Source organism: Sparus aurata, chromosome 11 (genome assembly GCF_900880675.1).
Source record: "Sparus aurata chromosome 11, fSpaAur1.1, whole genome shotgun sequence".
NCBI lineage: Eukaryota > Metazoa > Chordata > Actinopteri > Spariformes > Sparidae > Sparus > Sparus aurata.
Genome location: NC_044197.1, coordinates 16923572 through 16951357, shown reverse-complemented (window position 1 = coordinate 16951357; position 27786 = coordinate 16923572). Strand labels below are relative to the sequence as shown.

General features: G+C 40.2%; 1 protein-coding gene across 4 annotated transcripts in view; it reads left to right on the top strand.

Moving 5' to 3' along the window:
• The first annotated feature begins 1036 nt into the window (after positions 1 to 1036).
• usp13 (ubiquitin specific peptidase 13) overlaps positions 1037 to 27786 on the top strand; it is a 39516-nt gene continuing 12766 nt past the window's right edge. The window contains exons 1-17 of one of the 4 annotated variants that reach the window (XM_030433002.1): positions 1037 to 1472; positions 3970 to 4095; positions 6699 to 6759; positions 9500 to 9621; positions 10419 to 10561; positions 10975 to 11159; positions 12183 to 12280; positions 12382 to 12572; positions 13139 to 13210; positions 14985 to 15057; positions 17302 to 17427; positions 19609 to 19762; positions 20172 to 20346; positions 20463 to 20551; positions 21425 to 21547; positions 25407 to 25430; positions 25796 to 25939. In XM_030433002.1, the coding sequence (XP_030288862.1) occupies positions 1362 to 1472; positions 3970 to 4095; positions 6699 to 6759; positions 9500 to 9621; positions 10419 to 10561; positions 10975 to 11159; positions 12183 to 12280; positions 12382 to 12572; positions 13139 to 13210; positions 14985 to 15057; positions 17302 to 17427; positions 19609 to 19762; positions 20172 to 20346; positions 20463 to 20551; positions 21425 to 21547; positions 25407 to 25430; positions 25796 to 25939 (2017 nt within the window). In that variant the 5' untranslated portion in view covers positions 1037 to 1361. Of the gene's footprint in view, positions 1473 to 1733; positions 1903 to 3969; positions 4096 to 6698; positions 6760 to 9499; positions 9622 to 10418; positions 10562 to 10974; positions 11160 to 12182; positions 12281 to 12381; positions 12573 to 13138; positions 13211 to 14984; positions 15091 to 17301; positions 17428 to 19608; positions 19763 to 20171; positions 20347 to 20462; positions 20552 to 21424; positions 21548 to 25406; positions 25431 to 25795; positions 25940 to 27786 lie in introns of those variants that run through there. The other 3 variants (XM_030433001.1, XM_030433000.1, XM_030433004.1) reach the window with 3 other exon arrangements.

Here is a 27786-nt window from a genome sequence, read left to right as displayed (position 1 = left end):
GTGTCAGCCCTGTGGTAGAATGTTTACCTGTCTCTCATCTAGTATGTGCAGAAGCTGTCTCCACCCTGTGCAAGGTAACAAGGTGCAGATAATGGATGGGTTCCGCTTCTTGCCGGTACTGAATCAACACTTAGTTTGAGCAGGATCAGATGGTGACTGTCATCATGCACAATTCATACAAACATAGGTATATGCTATTGGTGCTGTATGTTATTATTTGTTCTGTTCTAACAAGCAAAGCAGGACTGGATACTATAAATGAATAGACTGCATGTGGCCTCAGCTTGGTTCGCCAGATACATACTATCAATGTGTCAAATGAATTGTCCCTATTCAAAGTAAATGAGATGGATCAGAAGTGAAATTTGAGTAAGTGTTGGGGCCAAAATTGTCCAACTATCACAAGTCACCAAATTATTTCCCATATAGGTTCTCATGAGAGGGAAAATATTTCTGAGTTTGTGTTAGCACAGAATTTCTTCTGAAACTTCCAAAACTATGAAGTGCCCCTTTAAAATTGGGCGGAGAATTTTCTTTGTGTGTGTGTGTGTGTGTGTGTGTGACTACAACCCTGGTAATTCAATTGCACGCATTTTTATATTTTTTGCTATTACCATTTGTGTCCAGGTGGTGGCAGAGCTGTGCAGACAGGATGATTGTTGTCTGATGAACAAAGGGTGTAGGAACAACATATCGCTGCTTTATTGTGAGGTGCACGAAACCAGACTTTCTTGCTGCTATTATTTATTCCATGTTCTAATAGATGCAAACATGCCACTGCGAGGTGAATCGCGTAGTGTTTGAACGACACAAGCTCACTGTACTCAGTGATGTGAGTCGTTTGATAATAAAATCAGCAGCTATTCAACCTCACGATCAAGCTTTTCCCGGTTCCTGGAGGCGTGTGTGTGTGTGTGTGTGTGTGTGTGTGGGGGGGGGGGGGGGGGGGGGGGGGGGCATGCTGTAGTAAGTGTGGGTGGCTTTATGAATCACCCTCAGAGATGGGAGGGGCCCTTCTGGTAAAGTATCTCAGTACGTGTGCACGCAGCGTCACCACAGTCAACAGCAGCCGTGTAAAATCTGCGCAGGTCAAAAACCCCGTGTGTGTTTTTATTTACAAAAATAGAAAAAAAGAGCAACACTCGTGGCCTTCAGAGCTTTGCAGCCCCGTGCAGCAGCAGCAGCAGCTCAGCCTGCCTCCCTCCACCCGTCTGTCATTTTATTTTTAATTTTTTTCAGCGTCACATCCCGCCGGCTGCAGGAATGTAGAGACGGGGAGCTTTAAAAATAGCATCCTCTCCCCTGTCAGCGCTGCTTCGCTGGCTCCGCAGCACTGTGGTGCGAGAAGCAGGAATGCGAAGATGGCTACAGACCTCGGAGAGCTGCTGGTCCCGTACATGCCCACCATCAGGGTGCCCAGGACTGGAGACAGGGTTTTCAAGAGCGAGTGCGCCTTTTCCTTCGACTCTCCAGTAAGTCTCTCTCTCTCTCTCTCTCTCTCTCTCTCTCTCTCTCTCTCTCACACACACACACACACACACACACAGCGAGACATGAACGTGTTGTTTGCGGGGAGGGGACGTGCGTCGCGGGCATTTGCGTTTGACAGTCGGATGTGGACACATGTGAATGTGCTCCGTGTGTCTCCCCCCCCCCCCCCCCCCCCCCGTGATCCTGACGGGCATAAATAAATAAATAATGAAATGTTGTTTACATCTCACAGGAGAGGGAGAGAGAATGGAGGGGTGGAGGGGTTTCCCCTACAGGCCAGAGTAGCTCTCCAGGTGAGGCGAGAATTAGTGGGCTAGCTAACGCACCTGGCTGCCTGCCCCGGGGTACGGATGGATGTGAGGGGCGTCAGCAGCCATGTCAGGTTGTGGCCGTGCAGGAGACAGCTGCCGTGTGAGTTTACAGCCACCTTATGCTGCGCGTCGTCTAAAAATGGAGCTGAAGTGTGTCAGTGGTGCTCGGACGATGTTTCCAGCATTTAAATCCACACAAAAAACGCGTTTTACAGTGCCTTCAGTGGTGTTATCCTCAGTCTCTGACAGCCTTCAACAAACATTTAATGTATGTATTTAATGTTATGTACAGTTAATAGAAATTCAGTGCTGTGTTCAGGAATCTGTTTACAGTGACCAAGCAAAAACAATGCTAATGCCTGTTGACTTAAAGAGGCACTATGTAGTTTGAAAAAATAAGCAAACCTCAGAGCTGTAATATTTACAGTATTAATGAGGTAATAATACCAACTCAGGAATATTTCTTTTTTTCCATAAGTGAATAAACAAGCAGTTATCAGAGGAAATTAAGGTCCCCAAGAACAATATTTGATGCTTTAAAGGTGGCAGGGTCCGCCACATATAAACAGAGTAAAACAGTATGAAATTGTGTTGGTCAGTTTGTTTATTCAGTTTATTCAGTCATGACAACAAAGAGAGTTTTGTTATGTAGTTTGTGCAGTCAGTCAGTGAAGATTTTTCTCTTCTGATTGAAATTTCTTCCCCAAAACGACACAGTGCATCTTTAAAAGTATATGTGCTTTACTTTACAGTGAGTTTATAGGGGTCTTAATGGTATGTTTTTATATTATTATGTCACTAGAGTTCACTGAAAACCTCCCGGCCCATGTTTTGATGCATGTTTTAATTTATTTAGCCATTCTCTGTTTTCCCCTTCTGTGACGAATACTCACAGGGTGTCAAAACACGTAAATATTTTGATTTTCTGACTGTTTAAAAACTTGCAGAGCTCAGACCGTCCTGTACTGTAATGTTTGTCTGATGGATACAGCGCTGTAAAAAAGGATTTCCACTTGGGACGATAAAGTCTTAGTCCAAGCTTTATGTGAAGATTTGTGACAAAAACAAATGAGAGTGTTTGTCTCTTACCTCTTCTACACTGAACAAAAAAACCTACTTCACGACGGAAACCGTTTTTAAAGGTGACTCAGCTGTCTGGAGTTCATCATGTTGGTCCGAAGACTGGTTTATTTTTATCCTCGCACTGTTGAAGCTCATATGTCACTCTGGGCCACTTAAAGGTTTATCACAGGGGTTTATAGTCCTCCACTGATTGCAGATTTAGGTTAGTTTCGAAGGGGGTGTTTAGTCCCCAACAGTCCACCACGTGTAACACCGCCAAACCTGAAATGTGATTCACCGGTCACATGCAGATCTGTTGAATGCGAAGAAATTATCAAACTGCTATATCCTGTAACAAGCGGGTAAAGATACAGTTGGTCAACTGGGGATGTGACATGTGTGTGGCTTAAGTTCACAGACAACCATCAGCAGTTTTATGGGGAATGAAGTTTACATGTTTTTAGGGAAGAGGGATCATTTTGTCAGTGAAGTGAATTTTTATGTCACTGCATGTGACACGATGCTCATATTCGTTGGTTGCATAACTGATTTTTCAAATTGCTCGCAGGAAACATTTTTGAGATTGATTGACACCTTTTGTCCATCATAGTGTGCATGAGGTGAATGTGTTTCCTGTGGAGTTGCAGTATAGACCAGGCTTTTCAGCAGCAGGCATTTTCTTGATCAAAGCGATATATATTTTTTTCGGTGCAAGAGTGCTGGAACAGATTTTTGGCAGTTTGACAAGATGCGAGACAGGCTCTTTGAAAATGTGCTTGCAGAATCATTGGCACACATCTCTAACTTGTGTTGTGTTGGATTGTTGTAACTAGTGCCAGGTAGTGTGTAACAAAGTGCACTATGAATGGAACTGATTATTCTCTTCCTATTTTTTCTGGGAAATACTTTTAGCAAGAAGGCTAAAGACACCGTTATCGAGAACACTTGTGTGAGGATATAATACACAGTAAGACGTACAACTCTGCGTTCTAACTTCTCTAAAATCAGGCAAAATAAAGAAAGATGTTCTGTGAAATGTGCTGTTGTGTCGGTGGTTGTTCACCTCGTGCTGCTGTTCATTGTTGCCGTTTGTTCTGGTCCGCAGGAGTCAGAGGGAGGCCTGTATGTGTGCATGAACACATTCCTGGGCTTTGGACGAGAACATGTGGAGAGACATTATCGCAAAACAGGACAGAGTGTTTACATGCACCTCAAGCGACATGTGAAAGAGGTATGTTTTACTCCTGCGTTGCATTTCCTGTTGGAGGCTGATATTTAATGGCGCCACAGTTTCTATAGTACACTTATAATCAAAAAGAAAATACTACACAGAATACAACAAAAGAGACAATAACATGGGATCATATTAAACAATAATAGTATAGAAAAGTTGAATACAAAAAGGGCAGAGGGGTCACAACCAATGATATCTGAACTCTGTAACTGTCGTCAGTTTCAGTGATGACATTGATGTTTGTCAGCTTCAGGCAGGTCTCAATTGTATATCCAAATGATATATATAATCAATCAACTGTTGTAACTTATGCTTAATATAGTTATGTACCAAATGTAAATACACTGTGTGAATCTGACAACATTTAATTAGGAAATTAACCACCTATGTGGCTACCATATAATGTAGCAGTAAGCATATAAAAGAATTTATTAATGTGTTTGTCAATAATTGTTGCTCTTCCTTTGGGCACCCAAAAGCAGAAACTGAATGATAATACAGGAGAACACCCCTGCAGCAATATAAAGTATATCTTAATAGGAGAAGTTAAAATTTTGGACAAATAAAAAGCTTGTATATCTACTTGTAATTGCATTATAGTGTGGTTATAAACCGTTAATTAACATTTGTATACTGCTTATTGACGATAGATAGAGGGATGTAAAGTAAAGCAACACTCAGGTGGTAGATTGTGTGATTAACACTGTCAGGTTTACAGGATTACGTAAAATGCAGCAGAGGGATGCAATTAAGTAAAGTGCTGCAGATAAATGTACAATGGGATCTGGGCTGCTGATATCATAATGCCATTATTTTGAATAAGAGTGATTATATGACAGTGTATGCCCTGCATTAACTTGGAAACTGAATGCTTGGTCATCAACATTTAATATGAAAAATGGGGGGGAAAATAGCAACTCTGTTTAAGCCTTATCCTTTAACTTGACCATTTTGACTTTCAGACTGAGGACTGAGTGTTCACATTTTTTAAATGGTAGCTTCATTATGTAATGCTGTATGTTCCCTTATTTCCGATGAAGTTTCCCAGAAAGAACCTGGCAATTTGTGCTAATTATGTTTATTAGAATTAATCTCCAGCGTAACTTAATAGTCTTTTCGTAAGTGCACAGCAGCTCAGCTGAACATGAGAGAGTGCGACAGAATACAGTTTAGTAACAGTAAATGATAATATAAATCAATTATGAAATAAATTACTATAGTAGAATATTTATTTGGATTGAAATGGAGCGAATCTGTTAAGACATTTCTTATTTGCCCTATAACGAGTACTAATTTACATAGTTAATTCTTTTTTATTCTGCAAATACCAACCCATAAAATGAAGTGTTAGTGTTAGTGTCTAATTTGTAGAAAGTCGATTTTTGAGTCTCATTCCAAACTTGTCAAATACTGACAGTTTGGGATTGTAGGTCAGGTCAGCCGCCATCCCAAAGCACCAGTATTTGACGAGTTGTGAATGGGACTCAACTCTCTTACAAATTGGACCTGTGAGAGATACTGAAATGCTACTTCTGAAATTCAGAAAATAGCATTTTGGTGTATACAATGAAATCACACAAGATTTTAATAAACAGAATCTGTTTATACTACGTAATAAGTCTAAAAGGAACGTCAAACAATATAATGCAATCCAAAACAAAAACCCTGCAACAAATCTTTTCAAAAATTGTGAAGTTGTTGTTGAGACTGCAGCGGACAGCTATTGATTTTAACTTTACGCTAACTTTTATAGTCTGTGGTGTTGTTGCATAGGATTGCATTATAACGCAAGGCGTTTCTGTTATTTTGCCCATTATTGTATGAATAAAAAAATAACTCAACAAACAAGTCATGGACCCAAAACAAGTCCTTTTCAAGAGTTGATGGTAAACAACAAAGGCCCGAGCTGCTGCCATGTTTTCTTTGTGGCTCTAATTGCCCTCAGATAAGCTACACTTGGTAAAGTGTCGCTATTTCCATGCCTGGATCTGGCAGCTGCTCACATTCTGCAGGCTCCTGTGTCTGCTGTTTTTTTCCCATGAGTCCACTTGGTCGCGAGTGTGTCAGCATTCTCTGCCTTTCTGTCTGTCTGTGTCCTGCCGACTGAACGGGAGTCAGTCACCTGAACCACAGAGGATATGTGGGAAACCAGTCACTAGGGTTGTTTTTCACACTTTTGTGAATACTAAGTGGTTGATGTTAAAGATTGATGACTTCATTTGAGTTTTGTATCACTTTGAACTGTATGAAGAGGAAGATGATCACTCTCTGCAGGCTCAGACAGGCTACATGAACACACTGTAAATAAGATCCGTCCAAGTCTACAAATCAAACTGTGCAACTGAAGCAGTTTCATTTGTCATTCTTTAATGTTGACCATGACACCAACAGGGGTTTTCCCCCCTGCCTCGTAACCTGACCTGGCAACTGGAACATTCAGCATCTATTTCTAACAAAATGACAACCATCTGGACCTTCTGTCACAGCAAAGCATAACAGCATTTTACAGCATTTTACAAAGAGAAACATTAAAGGGTGTTTTTTTAATGTGAGGAGGTTCTTTGATCCAGTTTAATCCCTTTTCTTCCTGTTTCCCACAGAAAGCCACAGGAGCTGCAGGAGGCGCCATCCCCAGACGGAGAAATGGAAAAGTGTTTCTAGGTAAGTGAGAGGAAGTGGTGTAAAAAGTACTGCTTGAGTAAATGTAGCAATTCCACTATGTAAAAGTACCCTGAGTTACTTAGATATATAATATCTAGGAATTTTGCATCAGAATGATTTAAAATGACTAGGCCCTTTACCTCGACTGTGTACATTTGTGCCTTAAAGATTTTCATCAGCAGCAGTGGTTGTTTAATATTGTGTTCACCACCATCGAAGTTAGTTTGACCACAGGACCATTTGTGAGCTCATATTACGAGCAACGGCACCACCGAGGTTGTGTCCGTCTGTGTGTTTAAATTCAGGACGACTATCACTGAATGTGGCACTAACAATAGACTCTGGTTCTCTCTTCTTCACCCCTCTTATTTCAGTAACGTATCATTCTTGCAATAAAGTACATTTCCCCACCAACAATGGAGGTCGCCTCAGGCATCGCTGCTGTAGTCAGGTTAATAAACAGGAGTGAGGATGAGTACACTTTATGATCCCAAGAGGCTGAAGTTAAATATCTACGTTTAAGAGAAACGTAAAGTAAAGTAAAATGCACTTAAATATTCAAAAGAAGAAGTAGTAGTTATCTAGATAAAGGGTCCCTGTGATGCATATATAATCACTAATATGTTCATAATCAGAAACATAATTGGATTAACACTGATGCATTGGTATCTAAGTAGCTTAGTGATGTTGTAGCTGTTGAGATGGAGGTAGTTTTATCTCCTGTTATATACAGTAACAGGAGTCCAGTTGTTCCAATTCTCCAAAGTGTCACAAGATAAATCTGAGGGGGTGATAAATATTGGTTGTAGCACAAACACAAATGAAAGATTTGCTTTTTGTTGGGGGAATATTGGAGAATTTTACCTTTTCGGACCTTATAAAGTTATTTAAATTAAACCATCTACACCTAAGAAATACCTAGAGACTGGACTCTGGTATTTCAATCAAAGCTGAAAACAAATTAAGCTTGTTGGTGACGTGGTTACATGCATTGATTTGATGTTTTGATATTAAAGTAAACATGATTTCTGTGGTCAGAATCACCTCTCCATGAAGACAACCCCCTCCATTAGAAGCTGGTGTTATTGTTTGCTACACTGTGGTGACCCGCCAGCTGCCCCTCCAACCAGCCCTCACCCAAAGTGCCAGATATTTCCCATGATGAGACCTCTCCTCCTCCTCCCCCTTCTCATCCTGTGCTCCAAATATAGCGCATTTATTTGTATATGTGGTTGGTAACTGTTCTAAATCAAAGCCTGGCCTCCTCCCCCTCGTCCTGGTGGCTGGCCTCTCAGCTGCCGCCACCTGTCAACTCCCCTTCTAGGCTGACACACTTCTACTGCAGTTATGACGCTGCTCAGAGAAGACCAGGTGTCGCTCTGCCCCCCTCCCTCATGGCTGCTGTGCGGGGGTGGAATTCCTTCCACTCAACCTCCATGTAATTGATGTTCCTGTTTTCTTATCATCTGGAGCGTAATAGACTTTAATATGCACCAGCTTCGATCTGACTGTTGTACATTAGGTCAACCCTCTCGCTGATGTCTGACTCTCTAGGAGTACTCTGTCAGACTCTCCTTTCTTCCTTTCTTGGATCTTTGATATGACAGCGGGCATGTATATTTCCGCCGTCATCTCCATACCAGACCGGTGATCTAATCAGGCCGCTAGCTGCTAACGTCAGATGTTACCATGAAACCAGCGGACACAATAACATAGTCGAGGATAACCTATGATCCTGTTTCTCATGAGTCATCACACAACTTTAGTCTGGAGTGGAGAACGGAGAGCTCTATATGGAGAGAGATATAAGAGAAGAGGCTATTGCTCAATTAGAAAAAGATTAGATTTTTTGCTGACACTTGCAGCATTCACTTATTCACATACACACCCATACGCTGCTGCCATGCAAAGTGCCCACATGCTCATCAGGAGCAATACAGTGCTTCCTAACCAAACTGCCCAACAATATTGCTATTTTCAGCCATACACAAAGCCATCCGGAGCAATTTGGAGATCATTATCTTGCAGTTTGAGACTTGGAAAAGCAGCCAGGGCTCAATCTGATTAGTAGACAACCTGCTCTACCTCCCGATCCACAGAGAATATGTGAATGTCCATCAAAAGTTCCTATTGCCCAGAGTGATGCCTTCAAAAGCCTTATTTTGTATGACAAACAGCCATGGAGTTATTGCTTTAAAAAAACTCAAAAATGACTCAGACTAATTATAAGAACAAGAAGAAGTAGTAGAAGTTCAGAAAATGACACCACTGTACTATAATGCAGCCTTTAAGCCTCTTAGGAGATACATAGTCTCATATTGTGATAATTATATACGTAATATCGATCTATTGCTAAGCCTTACTTGGGTTTCATAATGTGATTAGTAAAGAATTGAGTGCACTGTAGCTGCACAAACAAAGCCATCCTCACTGCTCCTCAGTACCTCTATAAGTTGCTCTTTGTAATAATTGCCTAAGTATAGCTCAACATAGATTCCCTCTGAGCAATAGAGTCATCAGCATTGTATGAAGTCATCCGTCACTGTTGTAAAAACAAGATGCCACTGTATTCATCTGCATCCTCAGACTATTATGGTATTGACTAAATGAATAATACAGGAACATAAAAACAAGAGACCTCACGTTTAAACATGAAATGAAAACACCCAAGAACAAACACGATCATCAGGTAACATCAGTCTAACAGCAGCTGATTGGATGTTCACTTCCTTCCCTGTAGATTTAGAGCTTAACCGTGATTTTAACGGAGAGGACTATGAATATGAAGACGAGGCCAAGCTCGTCATTTTTCCAGACCACTTCGAGATCCCCTTACCAAATATTGAGGAGCTGCCCGCTCTGGTCAGTGAGTCGCTGCTGCTCGTGCTCTGTGTGTTTCCATGCATGCCGATGGGAGGGTGCACTCAGTGGTCCCCCCGTCACTGAACAGCCGCAAAGCCCGAATCCATTTTCTTGTTGAGGTTAAAGTGAGAAATTTCTGGTCAGAAATTTTTACTTGGCACTCAGGAATATAATTTATGGAGGTTCAGAGTGTCTCTGGACCTCCAGCTGAAAGCTGTTCCATAGAAAAGCTTCTGGGGAACCACTGGATGCACACACTGTCTAGGTGCCCTCATCACCTTTGGCTTTGTACATCATTTGCTTCCTACCTGGGTGTGATCCTGACTCCATTATCCAGAGAAGACATTTTATTCTTATTACTTTACGTTTTTGTTTGTTTTGAGAGCTTTTACTGTGAATGCAGCTTGGTTTTGTTTGTTTTTCAAATTATTTTATGCATGCTTGGTTTTAATAAACAAATTATGATGTTAAGCAAAACCACCTGGTGACTACCATTCTTGTTTAACATTTTTTTGCATGGTTTGTTTTCTGCATCATAGTAGCAATATACTGCTGCTCTGCCTTCCTCTGCTCAATCAGTCGCTTTATGTGGCACAGCTTCACAATGTCTTGCATGTCCGCTGTCGTCCCCTTGTTTAATGATGAAGTTTAATGTCGCTACAATAGTTGAATACAATCTCATAGCAGCTAAATGCAGAGTTAAAGCAGAGAGAAGTTCTTAGATTAGATATATTTTCATGTCAGTCACTCCATTCCCAGAATTTAATTCTGTCCCTGCTATTATGTCTGACATTCAGGTGACCATCGCCTGTGACGCAGTGCTCAATGCACCATCAGCTTACAAGAAGCAGGAGCTTGAGTCCTGGGAGGAGGAGATCCAGGTGTCCAAACATGCCAGGAGCCTCAGACAGCTGGATAATGGAGTCAGGATCCCACCCAGGTAGGAAACGCACATTGTTGCAACACTTTTATTGATCTAAATTTTTGGGACAGCGATAGATTCCGTTACTTTCCCAACATTATCAGCTTTCAAAACATCTTCTACATTTTCCTACATTCTCCTTTATGCAGGAGTGAAAGTTTGTGAAACACATACAGTACTTGTGCTTCTGTGTCTAAAAATAGAGATTAATTGGAGTAAACATAATGGTAGTCCTTTACAAAATGGTGATATAATTGGTCGCAACAGGATGTCATGATTTGGATATCTCTCAAATTGCCAAAAGTCAGGTCAACGGATGGCTGCATTACTTTGTCTCTTGAAGTTGGACTTGTTTATCCAGTCTGAAACCAGGATGTACATTTTAAATAGAAAAATACATGATTTAAAAAACAGTTTTTCTTTGTGGTCAGTGGCTGGAAGTGTCAGAAATGCGAAATGAGAGAAAACCTGTGGCTGAACCTTACGGATGGAGCAGTGCTGTGTGGGAAGTGGTTCTTTGATGGAAGTGGAGGCAATGGTCACGCTCTGGAGCACTACAGAGAGACCAACCACCCCCTGGCAGTCAAACTGGACACCATCACACCAGATGGAGCAGGTCTGAGAAACTTGACGTGTGCATTAAAACTGTTGGTGATCAACGTCCTTTAACTTTTCTTTTTTTTTTATTTACTAATGCAAAGTTTCACTTGCCATTGCATTGACTTTCTCCAGGAATGCTCATGTAATAGGTGAGAAAAAAATCTCTCCATATTCTCACAAGCATCTAGACTTTGTCTCTTCAGAGTGTAGATGCTTGCCCTGAATTAGGCCTACTCAGAGTAAAACAACATACCGATTTGGATGATTTGTAGTTTTTGTCCTTCAAGTCTATTATAATGCGGTCAATCTGGACATTAAATATGTCAAGAGGTGGCATCTGAGTTTCTTTTTTTCGTAACTGAGTGCCATTAATTGTAGGGAAAAATAAAATGTATTTATTTTTTTCCTCATAATTTTACCAATTTAATTGTGGAAATTTTCTTGTAAATTTAGGACATTAATTATAAAAATTCTCAGGATGTTATCCCCCTCTCATTAAAAGTTTTTACCTACAATGCTAACACACTGTCATAGAAATGACAAAAGGACAATCTGAGACACAAGATGAACATCAACACTTTGCAATTGTGCAGAAGTCGAACTGTATAAATAACATGTAGTATATATTGATTTATCAAATGGAAAAAAAATAAAACACAAAAGAAACTTACCTCATCATTTGCTCCTTTGTGGATTTACTGTAGCTGATCTTTTCTCGTTTAAATGGTTAGATGGTATAACTTAAAAGTGACTTACCCGGTTGATAGGTGCACCTGTACAATCAATACAAATGCAAACCAATACAACAGCCCAGCAAAGAAATATTTAATCTGTCATGAAATTAATTGCTTTCAGTTTTCATTCAGGCATTTAGTTTATATTTGGTGACTGTTTCTGATGATTTGTGTGGTGATGATGTAATATATAGCGTTTTATTTAGAGGTGATTATAATGTTCTGTCAGTATTCTGTCATTAGAAAGTTAATAAAGATAAAGATATTGGACCTATGATAGTGACCGACTGATATTTTGGTTCCAGATGTATACTCATTTGAGGAGGAGGAAGCCGTGTTGGACCCTCACATATCAGACCACTTGTCACACTTCGGGATAGACATGCTACAGATGCAGAAAAGAGTAAGTTGTCTTAGCTGAACAAAAAAAAAAAAAAAAAAATGTGAATCCTCCTCAGTAAAGGTTTGACACCAAGCTCTCATTCTCTCTCCCTCTGTCTTCAGACAGAGAATGGGCACCACACAGACAATAACTCCCGGCCGCGGGTCAGCGAATGGGAGGTGATCCAGGAGTCGGGCATGAAGCTGAAGGCGGTGTTTGGTTCTGGTTACACAGGCATCAAAAACCTGGGCAACAGCTGCTACCTCGGCACAGTGATCCAGGTCCTCTTCAGCATCCCAGACTTCCAGAGGATGTGAGTCTTTACTTAGTGGAAAACACAAGATGAATATTTTTTTATTATGCAGAATCAGCTATCATCTGTTTTTTTTTTAACGTTGTACTTGTATATATTTTAGCATTCATTGTTTATACGTTTTAAAAAAATGATTTCAAATATGTAGTTGATTTTTTTTGTCAGCTACTAAAGAGATCTTGCGGCTAGCATTTGAATATATGAGTTTTACACTGGTCAAAAGAAAATGACGTATGGCAATCATTGATGAATGAAAGAAAGAAAGTACAACTACAGTAGTTCATATGGACATAATGGAGATCTTAATATATGTATCTTTTATAGTCATTTCTAGAGGTTAAAATTTTCATGAAGTATTTTTTTTCCTGTCATCTCTATTTCTTGGTATTATTAATGGTAATCTATATATTTTTCTATAAAGACAACACAAAATTGATGCTTCTTTATAAATAAATTACAATAACTAATATGGCCTCCAGCAGGAGGTGTCAGTGTCTTCTCGGTACCACCTCATGTGTTTCCAGTGGTCTTGTGTCCGAGTGTGTGACATGTATTTTGATCTTTAGGTATGTTGGTAATCTTCAGAGGATATATGACTATTCACCGCTTGACCCCAGCCAGGACTTCGCCACACAAATGTAAGTGACTCTGGTGTTACATAATGCGGTTTTTAAGTACGCAAAACAAGTGAAGGTGTTTTTCAACCTGCTGCTGTCTCTGTGGCTGGAAGGAGACTGAGGTCTTATTATGAGTAAATGACTTCGAATTCGTATTGAATGATACCTGCATAAGTTTTGTCTATGACTCTTAGTCAAGCTAATAGATCATAGACATTTTGTGAGATTGAAAGCCTTTATGCCTGTGTGTTCCGGTAAACACGTGGCGTATTGTGTCATAGAAGCCAGTGTGTTGCAAGAGGTCAAGTCAGATGCTGAGACCCTGATGAAAGATAAGTAGAGCTTCAGCCCGGCAACAGATGAATATCAGATGTATGAAGCAACAAACGTTTCAGATTGCCACATAAACATGTTTATACCCGTCACGCTTCTTAATTGATAGAGCCGCTCAGCACAAATCAGATCCAGGAGAAAGAATATCTGTGTCTGTTAATGTGTGGCGCCTGCCTTGATTAAATATGACCCCTCCTTTTAAAGCAGTGGCAGCAGAGACTGAGTGTTGAATAAGGTAGGATTAAACTAATTTAATTAATATATTACCCTGCATCCTGTACTTAATATTGTGCAGAAGGAGATTCAGATAATGTTACATTGATGTAAAACCAATATTCATCCAATAAAAGCAATTATCACCTATTAGAATTGTCCACAATGGTTTGATGATTATTATGGAAATGTAATAATTGCCTCACCTTATTTACTCATTTATTATTTGTTGTATTTATTTTTTTGATAATTTAATATTTTAGCTGACTGTATCTAGTCAGTCTGATGTAGGCATAAAACGGCCTTTCTTTGCATAGAAAATGAGTTTATTAGTCCTCTCGATTAGATGAAATGAAAAACAAAAATGGATGGATAGATTAAAGAAATATGATGAAAGGGACCAGCTTATTAAACACACTGTATTATATCCATCTACTGTATATCTATTTTACTGTTTCAACCAGTCAGACCTTTCAAAGGGGATATTGCAGCTAAAATGAAATAAAATTTCAGTTTGCTTGAGATTTTGCTGCTCTGGCTTGCGTGTTAACAGGCAATTAAGACAACACAAAAATCTTAATATGAGCTTTTGAAGAAACTGACTTCTGTGTAACTGATGGCACTGAAACATGTTGAGTCACTGCCCCCTATAGTTGATAAGTGGCATGGTAAATTATTCTAATTTTTCTCTATATAGGCTGTATCTAATGTGATGGGTAAACAAAGATTTTCTGTTATGAAATAAGGAGTTGATGTCCTGAAACCACATTTGTGGGAGTAACCGATGATGATGATGTTATTTAGGAAAAGGCAGAGGATAAAAAAAGTCAGATATTCCTGAAAGGTTTCTTTCTGGAGCCAGCTTTGTTGGACTATAAAGCTTTAACAAGTTACCTGCAAATGCATTTTCTGAAGGTTTAAAAAAAATACTCGCACCAATGGAAAAGACCAAGATGCAGGGCTGCAACTAAATATTTTTATTATTGTTGATAAATCTGTGACTTTATATGTACTTGTTGATCTATACAATGTCAGAAAAAGTGAGAATGTTGATAAGTGTTTCCCAAAAACCCAACAGGATGTCCTGAGTTGCCCAAAGCTATTCACTGTCATTGAAGAGTGAAGATTTGAGAAAATAGTCATATTTTTCATGCTTGAATCAAAGACCTTTTTTTAAAAAAAGAAATTACTCAAACTGATCAGTCTTTTATATTGCTGTTATGTTTATGCCTTTGTTTTTGTACGACAGGGCTAAACTGGGACACGGACTGCTCTCAGGCCAGTACGCCAAACCACCCATGAAATCTGAGCTCATTGAACAGGTGATGAAAGAAGAATACAAGGTATTAAACTGGGTATGTCCAGCTCCCAAACTGGGTCCATAACCGACAGAAGCATGGTAATACATGAGTGGTAGCAAAACTGTTCGTGAAGTCAAGCAAGAGTTTCAGACAGCAGTCTGTTTTTCATGTTCTCTTGATTTAAACCTGAATTGACTGGTCATAATTCCCTAAATTTGTGTTATGAATACACTCAAGAGTTTTTGTCATTGTAACAGCTGGGGGGATGATGATTGAAACAAACGGAAGATGTCCAGTTTTCTTGCGCTCTGACCTTTTTCCTTTAGTCTGAAAATAGCTTCTGGCTGCGGTCCCACATGTGCAACTCAAATTGTTTATGAAGGCAGCTCCAGGCACAGCTCTAACACAGTGATTTGCTTTCTGATTCCCCACATTGCTGCTTAATTTTCCTCTTAATTATTTGCTGAGCTTAATGATTGTCTTGGCTTCCTGCACTCTCTGGAGTTCTTGGCCAGAGTACTTATTTGGTTTGTTTTTTTATTTGTGTGTTTTTCCTTTACTAATTAAAATGCACAAGTCATGAAAACATTGCCTTTTCCACACACGTAGTACACAGCTGTCGGGACTGTAGGGGAGGAAAACCATTAACGCATAATGGCACCCAGCACTAGGCTTGTTGTAAGCCTCACCAGCCTCGGTAATTGATAGGTCAGAGCTGTGATCCTGCACTTCCTACACATGTGATGGTGGAGTCAGGTTTGGATGCATGTTGACAGGTGGCGAGATATCGTGGGGTTTGAGTTGACATGCTGGGATCAGTGTACTAAGGAAATATTACCCATAACAATAACATATTCTCATTAAAATGGCTTTTAAAGTCAATTCACCTGCGAACAATTGTACGGGTGACTTTTTGTCCGCTAAGTGTGACAGGAAGATGAACTGATGTTTGATTTGTTTGGTTGGTGTATACTTTATATCTTCTGCAAGAGTAGCGATTAGTCAGTTTAAAGGAAAAGTTAGACATTTTGCGTAGTGTCTGTATTCACTTTCTGGCAGAGAGCTTTTTTCCCCCTCTGACTGTGATGCCCCTGTCTGCTGGCCCATCTTAAATAAAACACTGGCACTCCCAATCCCAGGAGAGTAAGTGTTTTATAATAAAACCTGGATACTTATACTCTATCACCACCTCAGTCCTCTCCTCTGATCCGAGATGGAGCAGGTGGTAGGGAGCATCACATCTGAAATGGTAATGAGGAGGTTGGTTTCAATCTCATGTCTATCTGATAATGATGAAGAAGTTTAGCCAAGCACAAGTTAAGCTTAGCATACTGATGGGCGGTAACTTCCCGTAGTCCTCACTGGTTGCCTGGCAACTGCTTGCAGCTGAGAAACAATATGAAACATAAAAATCTCATAGAATACACCTCGGCTTAATGAAATTACAAATAAAACAGTTGATTAATGAGTTTTAGAGGTGCTGATACCTTCAGACAGAGCCAGATTAGCTGTTTTCCCTCTCAAATTTAACTTAAGCCAGCTAATGAAAGTTAACAACTGAGAGCATCAATCTTAGCATGAGCTGATGTAGCAAGTGTGGAATAAATGTAGTTATCCTTATTTCCCCAAATATGGCCAATTTTGGGTTAAATATAAAGTTTAACATGACAGAATTTGTTTAAGTATCAGGCTGCCAGTTCCACATTAATATTCCTTTGTTATATAAGCTTGAATTTATTGCTGTAAAGTTATAGATAGATACATAAACTTTTTGTTTTTTAAAGTTGACAAGTATCGGGCATTTCGATCTTTTCAGGCTGATAGAATGCAGGATATAATTTCTTGTGTTTGGGGGCATATGAAGACTTCTAAATACCAAATCCAGTTTTATTTTACTCTCTAGTCAGCATGCTCAGTCTCTTCAGGCCCCTTACAGATAGAAAGTAGAGGATTTGTATTTTGCACAAGATATTCAATACTTGGGAGACATCTTAGCTTGACTCATGGCAGCCAATGAAATGTGTTGGTATTCAAAATATTATCCAAATATTTTTCTAAAGATTAAAATCAAGTCGCTTTACTGGAGCTATTAAGAACTATATGAGCCACAGTTCTTCAGATTGGATTAACTGGTAGTTCTCATGCACAGAGCCCGGCACCTGCAGTCCAGTGTGTATCTGTAACATCTTATATTTCCCTCTGATATGAGGAGAGCATTCCTGCCTCAGTCAGACTGTGTGTGACACCCAGATGTTCTCTTTCCAGCACCAGCAAAAGGGTGTCTCTCCTCGGATGTTCAAGTCCCTGGTCAGCAGGGGACACCCAGAGTTTTCTTCCAACAGACAACAAGATGCCCACGAGTTCCTCCTGCACATGATCAACCTGGTGGAGGTGAGTGGAGCTAAACCCTCTGTTGGATTTTTATTTGCTTTTACTACTATTACTATTTGCTGTAATTTATGTGTATACATGCTGCAGTCGATTGTTGAAATTTGATGAGTGTAATATATATATTGGAACATCCTTATATACATCCACTGGTAGATTATACCACAAAGACAGAACAGAATGGGATGCTGCCTTTCACAAAACTGACCGTCCACTATTATTATTATTCTACAAAATGACTGTGATACATCCGACCCCTGACACACATGGACCGGCAGTTGATTGGGAGGGGGAGGGTCTGTTTTTGACTGTCTCCTTGGTTGGTACATGCACATGTGGTGCTGCTCTGACGTGTCTCTCTAAAACAGAATATATATATATAGCTCAGTGCTATCTGTTACACAGGGGGACAGATAATGCTTCCTTCTCTGCCTCAGACATGATACATGCCCTGACTCGGACCTGACATTTCCTCCACCTCATGTTTTGAAGACACACGACCAGCGTTCTCTGAGCCTCAGTTAGTCAATATTTGCTCCCAATATCTATTAGGCCTGGGTGATATATAGATATTCTATCCTTGTTGTGATATCGTGAGACTTTTTATGGTGTTTAACTTACAATGTTGCTATATTGAGATAAAGTTGTCTTTTTCTGGTTTTACTGCCCATATTACAGTAAAGTGACTCACCAGACTGTTCAACTTGTTTTAATACTTGTCTTTATCCACATAGTCATTATATCCACATCGCATATGATAATTTATCATAAATCTTATTGTGTTAATATTGTATGAGGGTACCAATAGTCATCCCAACGATATTGTCACAATATCAACGTCGGGGTATTTGGTCAAATATCATGATATCTGATTTTATCAACCAGTCCTTGCATTTATTTGCATTTATGAAGCACTTTTGAGGAGGATTCAAATGTCATGATCTCTTTTGTGTATTGCGATGTAAAATATTGGAATATTAATTTTAGGCCATATCGACCAGCCACATTGTCTATAGAAGCTCTTTTGCTAAAACTTGGTTCTCTAGAAAACCAATTCTTTAGTCCTCAACTAGATACTGATTTAGTTCCAGACATGCTATCACACATTGATAACGTGACTAAATCCACCACCATCAGCAACATTTTCCTCCATCTGTGTCAGTCTGCATACTTGGCCTGAGTAAAATTATAACTTGTATATTTCTGTAGCATCTTAGAATAGAAGGCTTGGCTTGCAGAAAGGCTGCAGTGCAAACTGGTGTGTTAAGTCGCCATGCCATCCTTCATCACAGTCTTCAAATAAACACGGTGTAAACCTCGGTGACCCTCGTCGTTCATAGAAGACAGAGTCAGAGCCGCTTTGTGATGATGATTAATGTGCCTGTGATTCTGGAAAGATGCAACACTCTCAGTTATGAAGGGTATGGTTAATTGAGGCGTCTCCTAAATTAAAGAATTGCATCTACATTATGACCAGCTGTATTAAGAGATCTGGGTCAAACAGCAGTTGTGTCCATGTCGTGCCAGGAGACTGTTATAGACCAGCAAAGAATAGCAGAAAGATAGAGTTGCATTTCAGACCTCAGGCTGTCGTATGTTTCACAGAAGCTTTACATGTTCACGGTGAAGCTTCTGGACAGTCATACAGTATTTTAATGTACGTCGTTTCAATCAATATTGTTAGGGGGTTGATTAATAATAAAAGATATTTAAGGAGGAATAGGAGGGAATATATATATTTGAACAACATTTTTAACTCACTCCCGCCTTTTTTTAGAATTAAAATGAAATAAAACTGTGGGCCAAATTGGTCAACTTTGGTCAGCAGGCCCCATTTATGGCAGCACTTCTTTAAACTACGGGACACTAAAACCCTCCAGGCTAATTAAGTTTATACTTGATTATTGGTGCATCAGCCCAGGATGCCAATCTATACCGTTATAATGTGAATGAGTCATGACACCATTTCTGCAAGTAAGATTTAATTTGACTCATCTAAAGCAAAACTAAATTGATAAAAAAAAAAAAATGTGCAAAGAAAACTCGGTTTATCGACTGTAGTCACAACAGAACCCCATCCCTGGTCTGTATTTATTTATCAAACTGAAAAATGTGCCTGATCTCATGTCCTCACGCTGTGGTTGATATTTAACTCATCCTCCGTGTATGTTCTTGTGTGAACAGAGGAACAGCACCGGCTCGGAGAATCCAAGTGACGTCTTCCGCTTCCTGGTGGAGGAGCGGACTCAGTGCTGCCAGTCACGTCGGGTCCGTTACACTCAGAGAGTGGACTACTGCATCCAGCTGCCAGCCCCCATAGAGGCGGCCACCAACAGAGGTAAAGAAGCTCCTGTGCGCACACATGTACACATAAATTGTGGTGCTGCTGTGAGAAGCCACAGCTGCCTCCGGTCAGAGCAGCTGGTATGCAATGGGCTCAGGTGGCACCAGCTGCTGGGAGAACCAGCAGGTCCTTCTCTGAAAGGGCACAGAAGGTCCTGACAATAAAACAGTGACTGCTTATTACAGTTATTACACATTTTTGGCTTGATGTTACAAATTATATGCTAAATCTTATGCACTGTTTTAAAGATGATGAACATTATTGTGACATAGCCAAGTACAATGTCTGTATAATTACTGTAAACAAATGCGACCATGATGAAGATGATAGTCATCTTGAATGTAACATGAATGCCTTAAATAAATCATTGATATTAAAATGCAGCTTGTTTTCATTCTGCCAGAGGAGCTGCTGGCGTATGAGGCCAAGAGGAAGGACGCTGAGGAGAACATGCGGGCTCCACCCGAGCCGGTGAGGGCGCGGATCCCCTTCACGGCGTGCCTGCAGGCCTTCACAGAGCCAGAGAACGTTCCAGATTTCTGGAGCTCGGCGCTGCAGGCCAAGTCAGCGGGAATCAAGTAAGTAAGGGGCCACCTGTTCCTGACTAGTCTGCACCTTGCTGTTTTTGCATCACCGCACATATTTAAATTTAAACCAGTTGCATTTATAAACTTGTCTTTACTTCCGTCTGCAGAACTTCCCGTTTCGCCTCCTTCCCAGAGTATCTGATTTTGCAGATCAAGAAGTTCACATTTGGGGTTGACTGGGTACCAAAAAAACTAGGTATGTTTCTGTCACCCTTGACTGGAATAATGGGATTTAAAATGTACTTTGAATCTTGGCCTCCAGCAATGTTGTGACTCAATTATTAGAAGTGTTTGTAGTGCTGTAAACGGCCAGCAGAGGACACCAACAAACTGCCTTTAACAAGATACTGAACAGTGTTTGGTGGAACTGCTGCCCAAGTCATTTTTCATTCTACTCACAAATGTGCATAATCTGCATTTTTTGGACTGACACCATCTCTCATTCTGAACATGTCTGTAAAGGGCCACTAGAGGAGTTCAAATCTTATATTGCAAATTCTCAGCAACACTCAAGGCTTTTCAATAATGAGATGTTGTCATGTAATAGGTCAATTAAATTAATTACATTTATTTATAGATTATAATTTTTAATATTACATTTGACCAGCCCTCACAGTTGTGGCAGCTGAGGCTCGAGTCATACTACCTGGACTGGATATATTGTAACTCCTCTGAACTGTAACTTTCAGGGCATTGAGAGCACAAGAACGGAGACTTCAGTTTGTTAGCAACTTTAAGGGCATCACCTATTATGTAATAAAGTTTTTACCACACCTCAGCACAAACTGTAAGAAGTGTTCAAAAAAATAAGTGAAAGGCACCACCCAACCTTAAAAATGAAATAAAAGACAAAGATTTGATGAAAAATGATGAAAAACATTCAAAAGAAAATAACAAAGAAAAATAGTAAGGCTGAGAGAGGATCTATAAAGGATATGAAGCACACTGCCTCAGACTCATTACCCTCCCATTGTCTGTGGGCTTAAATTGTGCTATCTCAGCAATGCTCTTAAAACAACAACAGCCACAGCAAAGTCTCATGCATGTTCAATTGTCTCTTCCTGTACAGACTTGGCCATAGACGTTCCAGATTTTCTGGATCTGAGTCGGATGCGGGCCACAGGGCTGCAGGCGGGTGAAGAGGAGCTGCCTGACCTCATGCCTCCCATCGTGCTACCCGAAGACACCAGAGGTAAAGAAATTTTTTTACACCAAGATTGGTCCAAGCTGTTTGTGTGTGTGTATGTACTTATACAGACTGAAAGCTGTAGTGTATATCTCAATAAAGTTGGGACAACACACTTTTGTGGTACTTTTTATACAACTATGAAAATTCAAAGGGCATTTTTAATCCGACATCCCTGTGTATTGTCTGCTGTTTTCGCGATGAGGCACTGCTCCATTTTTCTCACCCAGGATTCACTGAGAACAACCCCCTGGTCACCAGCTCTCATGACTCACTTACGGTGGCCTGCAGGTTTTTTGCATGCATGCATGAATGCAAATACCACTGGTACTCTTAACTACTGGCAGCATTTTTGGACCTTCATTTTCAATTACCCAGTCCTCTTATTCATTTTAAAAGGTCACTGGTTTCCCTGAGCAGCTGTTTTTGATAATGGTTTTTACCCAGGTAGCCTGACATATTCTAGACACATTAATTATATACATGAAGTGTGCAGAGTATTAGAAACACCCTTCAATGTATGAGACACTATATATCATATTTTAGCCAGTAAAGTGGTAATACAGTGTTGCTTTGTGAACTGACTCCGACGTGTGTTGTTCCAAAGCTGCCACCTTTTCGGGAGGTGTGGGATATTTTTGTGACAGAGACAAATGATCCGTGAAATTGTCTCTAATATGATGTTCTGCTCAAGGCCACCAAAGTTTTCTCTTAAGGGCATATTGAATGGAGTCTCACGGGAAAAGGCATGCTCAATCAATTACTGAAAAGTTGTTGTGTTCACAGTGTGGCTAAGCCTAATAAGTTATAATGATTTTATGAGATCCCCTTGTAATGCACTTCCCTGGGCTCTGGGAATAACCTACTTGGAGCTAGCAAGTGTGTTTTAGAGCAGAAGGAGCCTTGTTGTTACTTTTCTCGAAACTTAGTTGCGTCAGACTGTTTGCTTCGTGGTATCTTCAGCGCACAATACAGTGCACTTGTGCCATTTTGCTGGTCGCTCCTTTTGTCTCCTCCGTGATAGTAATTTTTCTGTGCCTCCTTCCGTTGTTTGCAAAGTTCAGCTACATCAAGTTATCGCTGTCCTGCTCAATATTTTAGCAGGCGCGAAGCACAAAGTGTTCTGTGCCGTGTCAAGCTCCAAACACCAGAAAGCAAAGACGCAATAACATCTCTGCTTCACACATTGGCAGACTGATGTTTTTTTCTGAGAGCTTACAGAATCGTTTAGCTGGCTGCTTCTTAGGACAGGGAACTCAAAAGGACAAAACAGAGGTCTGAACATGCTTGTCTGAGCGTTCCTTAATATTTCAGGACTGAACGTTATGTGCTGTACCTGCTATCTCAGACCTCTAAACACAAATTGTCGTCTTGAAAGAAGTGCAGATCTACTTAAAACTCTTCCGAGTCTTGCACATGAAAGCATTCTTTCTTTTTAGCTGGAACTACCTAGGCGTATCTTCGTCCCACAGCAGCGAGCGCTGCAGCTATCTTACAAGGCCGCAGTGAAATCGATGCATGGAAATATGTGTAAATGTTTTTTTGATGTAGTAAGTTTGAGGTGGCAAAGTTATTCTGTCCTTGTCCCTTGTTGACTCCCCTCGGAGCTTCTCTGTTGGACAAGTACCAAGTACACTCTAAACTGTGAAATGAGAAGAGGTCGGAGCAAATGATGTGCTGTTTTCAATACATTTTGTGATTTATTTATTTATTTGTTTCACATTTATATGATGAGTTCTGTCAGTTGGGAATGAACCACCGGCCCATTATCCCCCGGCTGGCATCAGCAGTGATTAATCATTGGTCAGCCTTCTGTCTCCAAAAGGCTTCAGTGCGTCTCATTGATTACACAGCACTGCACAAATGTGTTTTCCTGTACGCTGCTCGAACCACATTATTTCTCACCAGTCTGCGTATCATTCATTTGCTGGGTGAATCCAGGGCATTAAGAAAATGGGGGGCAAACATTTTTTAAAATCTTTTTTTTTTTAATGACCTTTTTCTGTTATTTTAAGGCACAAAACAAACAATTAGAAAACTGCTCAAACCTTTAAGATATTGATCTCTTAATTTGGGGTTATGTGCTCATTAAATTAAGCTGGAAAAACTTATTCAGTCTTTAGTTTTAAAGCTGAGCTAGGTATTTCATATGAACCATAATCGGTTTTATTAAAAAACAAGAATAGGGAAAAGACACAAGAGGTTGAGTGAGCAAGATAGTGAAAGTAAACAAACTGCACATTTATTGGGTCATTATTTCATTGCAAATACTTAAAAAATTCAAATGTCCTCAGGTAAAGAATTGGTGACAAAAAGGCAAAAGCAAAAAAAAAAATGTCCACTCAGAGTGATTAAAGGATGGGGAATGACAAAGCCATGTACAGTTGTTGTCTTTTGTGCAGATAATATTAATAGATAATAATAATCACCTATCACTTCTGAATAATTTACGGATGCGCCTCCTAATGAGCACTGGCGACAGACACCACTAAGATGACACAGCTCAGACCAACTTAAGTGGGAAAGCATCGCAAAAAACAAGCATCGCAAAAAACAAGCATGCTTGACGGAGCCAGGACTCGCTTGTGTTGTGATTGCAGTTCTTGGGAACAGCGGGGGGGCGATCAATCTCACCGCTGCAGGTGGTGACGAGGCCCCGCCAGAAGTGTTTTCTGACAGCTTGACTTCTTCTTGCGGCTAAAACTTGAATTGTCTGTAAGAGGACATCCCTAGTATGATTGGTGCTGCACAATAAAGTGAGCCTTTATATTTTTTTTGTACAAACAGCAGCCCCTGTGCCCACAAGTGACAATTACAGGATGATGGTGACTGTTTGAACAAAGTGCAACAACAGCATAAGTAGAAGAGAGGCAGCAAACTGACTCAGCAGTTTTAAAAAATATCCATCTAAAGTTTGCTAGATTAGCTGACATAAGCTTCTGGTCACACCGGACCAAATAAGTCCTTAGCAATTAAATCAACTTTGAGGTTAATTTCTTATGAATTACATTTTTCATTTTTAAGAAGAAGAATTTATTTTTCGCTTCCAAAGTTACCAGGCAGTTACCAGGATCAAAATCTCATTTTAAGTCTTTAATTATTTCGGTAAATCTTGTGCTTTCAAGGAGTATGTTCCTAAATTAGAGTATAAACAGACAACTTTTTTAAAATCTCCCCCCTCCTAGCATTTCCCTGTGGCTTTACTGTTGGCGTCGCTGTCACAAAGCCAGCGTCAGCAGTGTGGCTAGCTCTAACAGCCTGGCTACTGTCCAAAGCAAAAAAAAAAAAAAAACAACTGTTAGAATAATAATTTGACCTAGAAACCCTGATCTCAGTGCTGAGAAAAGGCAGAGGAAAACACACAGTTGGATGAATAAGTCGGTATGTTTTTTTGCTTACTGATCTAGTAGAAAGAATGCCCGTTTTGAGCGATCCTGAGTCCCAGCAGTAAGTGAAAACACATAGCAGGGGGACACACTTCAACACAATATCGGAGTGAGTTCCATTGAGTGGATGCCCGTCCATACATGCTTCCTTTGTGGTGGCTTAATTTTTCTCAGAAAAATGGAGCCCAGTAGCTTGGTTTTCTACAGTCAGTGTACTGTGTAGTCAGCATTCACTTCAGTTCAATAAGTACAAACAAAAAAGTTGTCAGTAGAATTAATTTGAATATTCCATTATAGCAATGATGAAGGAAATGTGCAGACAGGGTGGAGAATGAGGAGTTAAAAGGAGCCCAGCGGTTAATGTTAGATGTAAATTGTTCAACTTTATTAAGTGAAAATACACAAAACAATATACTAACAAAAGAAAAATACACAAAACCAGTGACAGTGTGTGACAAATGTTTCCTTTCTTCTTTCAGATAACTCCATGAGCTCCATAGACTGTGAGTACTTCATTTTTCTTCTCTTTTATGGCCATGGGAAAATCTATTTTGGGTTTCAAGCAATAGCGACTAATGCTGTGGAGCTAAGCTTTTCATTAAGTATACCTGAGCAGGTGCAGCAGCTGTTCTCCACTTCCAAACAAACTTTACTTTTCACCTTGTTTTAGGCAGGCTCGTTTCTCTCCCTGATAAATCATCTTTCGATAAAGAAACCTCCCTTGGGCCGATTCTCCTCTGGTCTCCATGTTTAATGAGGCCCAAAGAGAGAGCCACCACAAAATGTTGTTTGGTGGGTTAAAGTGGAAGTGTTGAATCAGCAACTGCTATGTTTTTTAGTTATTGATGTCGGTTTATTGTGTTCCCAGCTCCAGAAATAGACGAGACGGCAGCAATGCAGCTGGCAGAGATGGGCTTTCCACTGGAGGCCTGCAGGAAGGCGGTCTACTACACAGGCAACATGGGCCCTGAGATGGCCTTCAACTGGATCATAGCCCACATGGAGGAGCCTGGTAAGAGAACATCACAGAAGTGTGGAGAGAGATGGAGTTGCACCGCCTAAACAAGTGAATTTGCAGCAAAGTTTGAGTTTTACTGAAAGCAGAAAAAAGCCACTGAAGACACTATTTGCAATTCATGAGGGTTACTTTTTACCACCCACTTTTCAGCCTGCAGGACACGAACACTCTGCCGAACTTCCATGGCTTATACAGTGAAAACTTATGGGAACGTGCACTACACATCAGTACATAAGACTTAGAGATGTCAAGTAGCACAGTCCTACCTGACAGTGCTGTGAGCGTGGGTGTAGAAGTCAGCATTTGAAAGATGTTCAGGGTGAATGACTTGGAGAAAACGCAGGACTTTCACACAGCAGTCTAGGGTTCGTGCCTTTCCTGAAGCCAAGTCAACACTGACTTGACAGATGGATGTTTGTGCCAAAACCGTGTTTTGAAACTGATTCTTTGCTGTATTTCTGTGTGTCATTTGTGTTTGCGCTGCTTCTGTCCTCCGCTGTCTGTCAGTGTCAGAGTCTGATGCTCAGCACAGGGACTTCATGGTGCATTCAATTGCACTTAAATGCTGTACTGGACTTCTCACAAAGGTTGTTTAAAATGGGACTGTTTCTTTTTTTACCTTTTTTTTTTCTTTGTTGAAAAACGTACTGAAGGTCTACATCTGCCTCCTGTAAACACTACATCGCTACTTTCTTGTTCCTTCACTACAGCATTTTTATAGATGCTAAAATCATGACAGGATATAAACATAATTTTTTTAATGATGCACCAGGTTGGAGGATTCCATGTAGAATTTACAATGTCAGTTGTCTCAGAATTATTTTTTTACTCAAATACAAATTGGAGTTGTGACTGAAATGTGCTGAACTGAATCAGGAACCTTTTGAATTGAAAAGTAATTTCTAGAAACTCTAGCTACCCAGCTCTGTTGGTTAGGTTACTCATACCTGAGGGTAAAAAGTTAAAGCCACATGTGTTTGGCAACATGGATGCAATTTGCCATGCTGGATATGGAAATGTGGGTGCTAAAGGCATCAGCATTTTTTACTCGGTGTTTATTGTTTTTTTTTAATCTGCTAAAATGAAATGAAAACAGCAGTAAACAGTCAGGGAAGCATGATGTAGGGCTGATGGCACAGCAGGAAGAGAGCGCAATCTTGTAATAAGAGTAACCTGAATCATAGTGTGATGTGTGTACGGATAGTGTGGGAAGACGATCACTGTGTTTTCTGTTTAAGTCGACAGAGTTCAGAGTCATGCAGGACATACCTTAACTTCTCTCTCACAAGTATCATATATTCCTACCTGAGATCTAAAATATTGCACTTAGACTATTTATTTGAAACCTTAAAAACATAGTGCCAGTGTCCAAATTCATGGTAAGAGTCTGATGATCAAAAATATTCATTGCAAGAAATGGGGTGTGAATGGAGAGTGTTGAGAGTTAAATAGGTGACTGTGACCCAGAGAAACCAAAAATACTGCTGTCAAATAATCTGAACACGACTGCTCCAAAATACCAAAGTTCTGTACTTCAGTAAGCTGAGTCTTCAAACATCAAGGCAATGAAGGAGGAAACTAAACAGAGATGCTGCTTCACAAGTCAAGCAGTCACATGATGTTTTTTGGTGAGTCAGTCGGCTAAAACATGAAGCTCTGTGTTGTGCTTTTTTTCTGCTAAAAGACCGCGCCTATGCAAACCTGCCAAAACGTTTCTGCAGCAAGTGTGCAAGCCGAGGCAAGTTTATTTGTACAAGGCCTTTTAAACACAAGGGTAATTCAAAGTGAGAGACGAGTCACATCCCCAGTTCCTCCAAAGAGAGAAATCTGTGTCAGGCTTT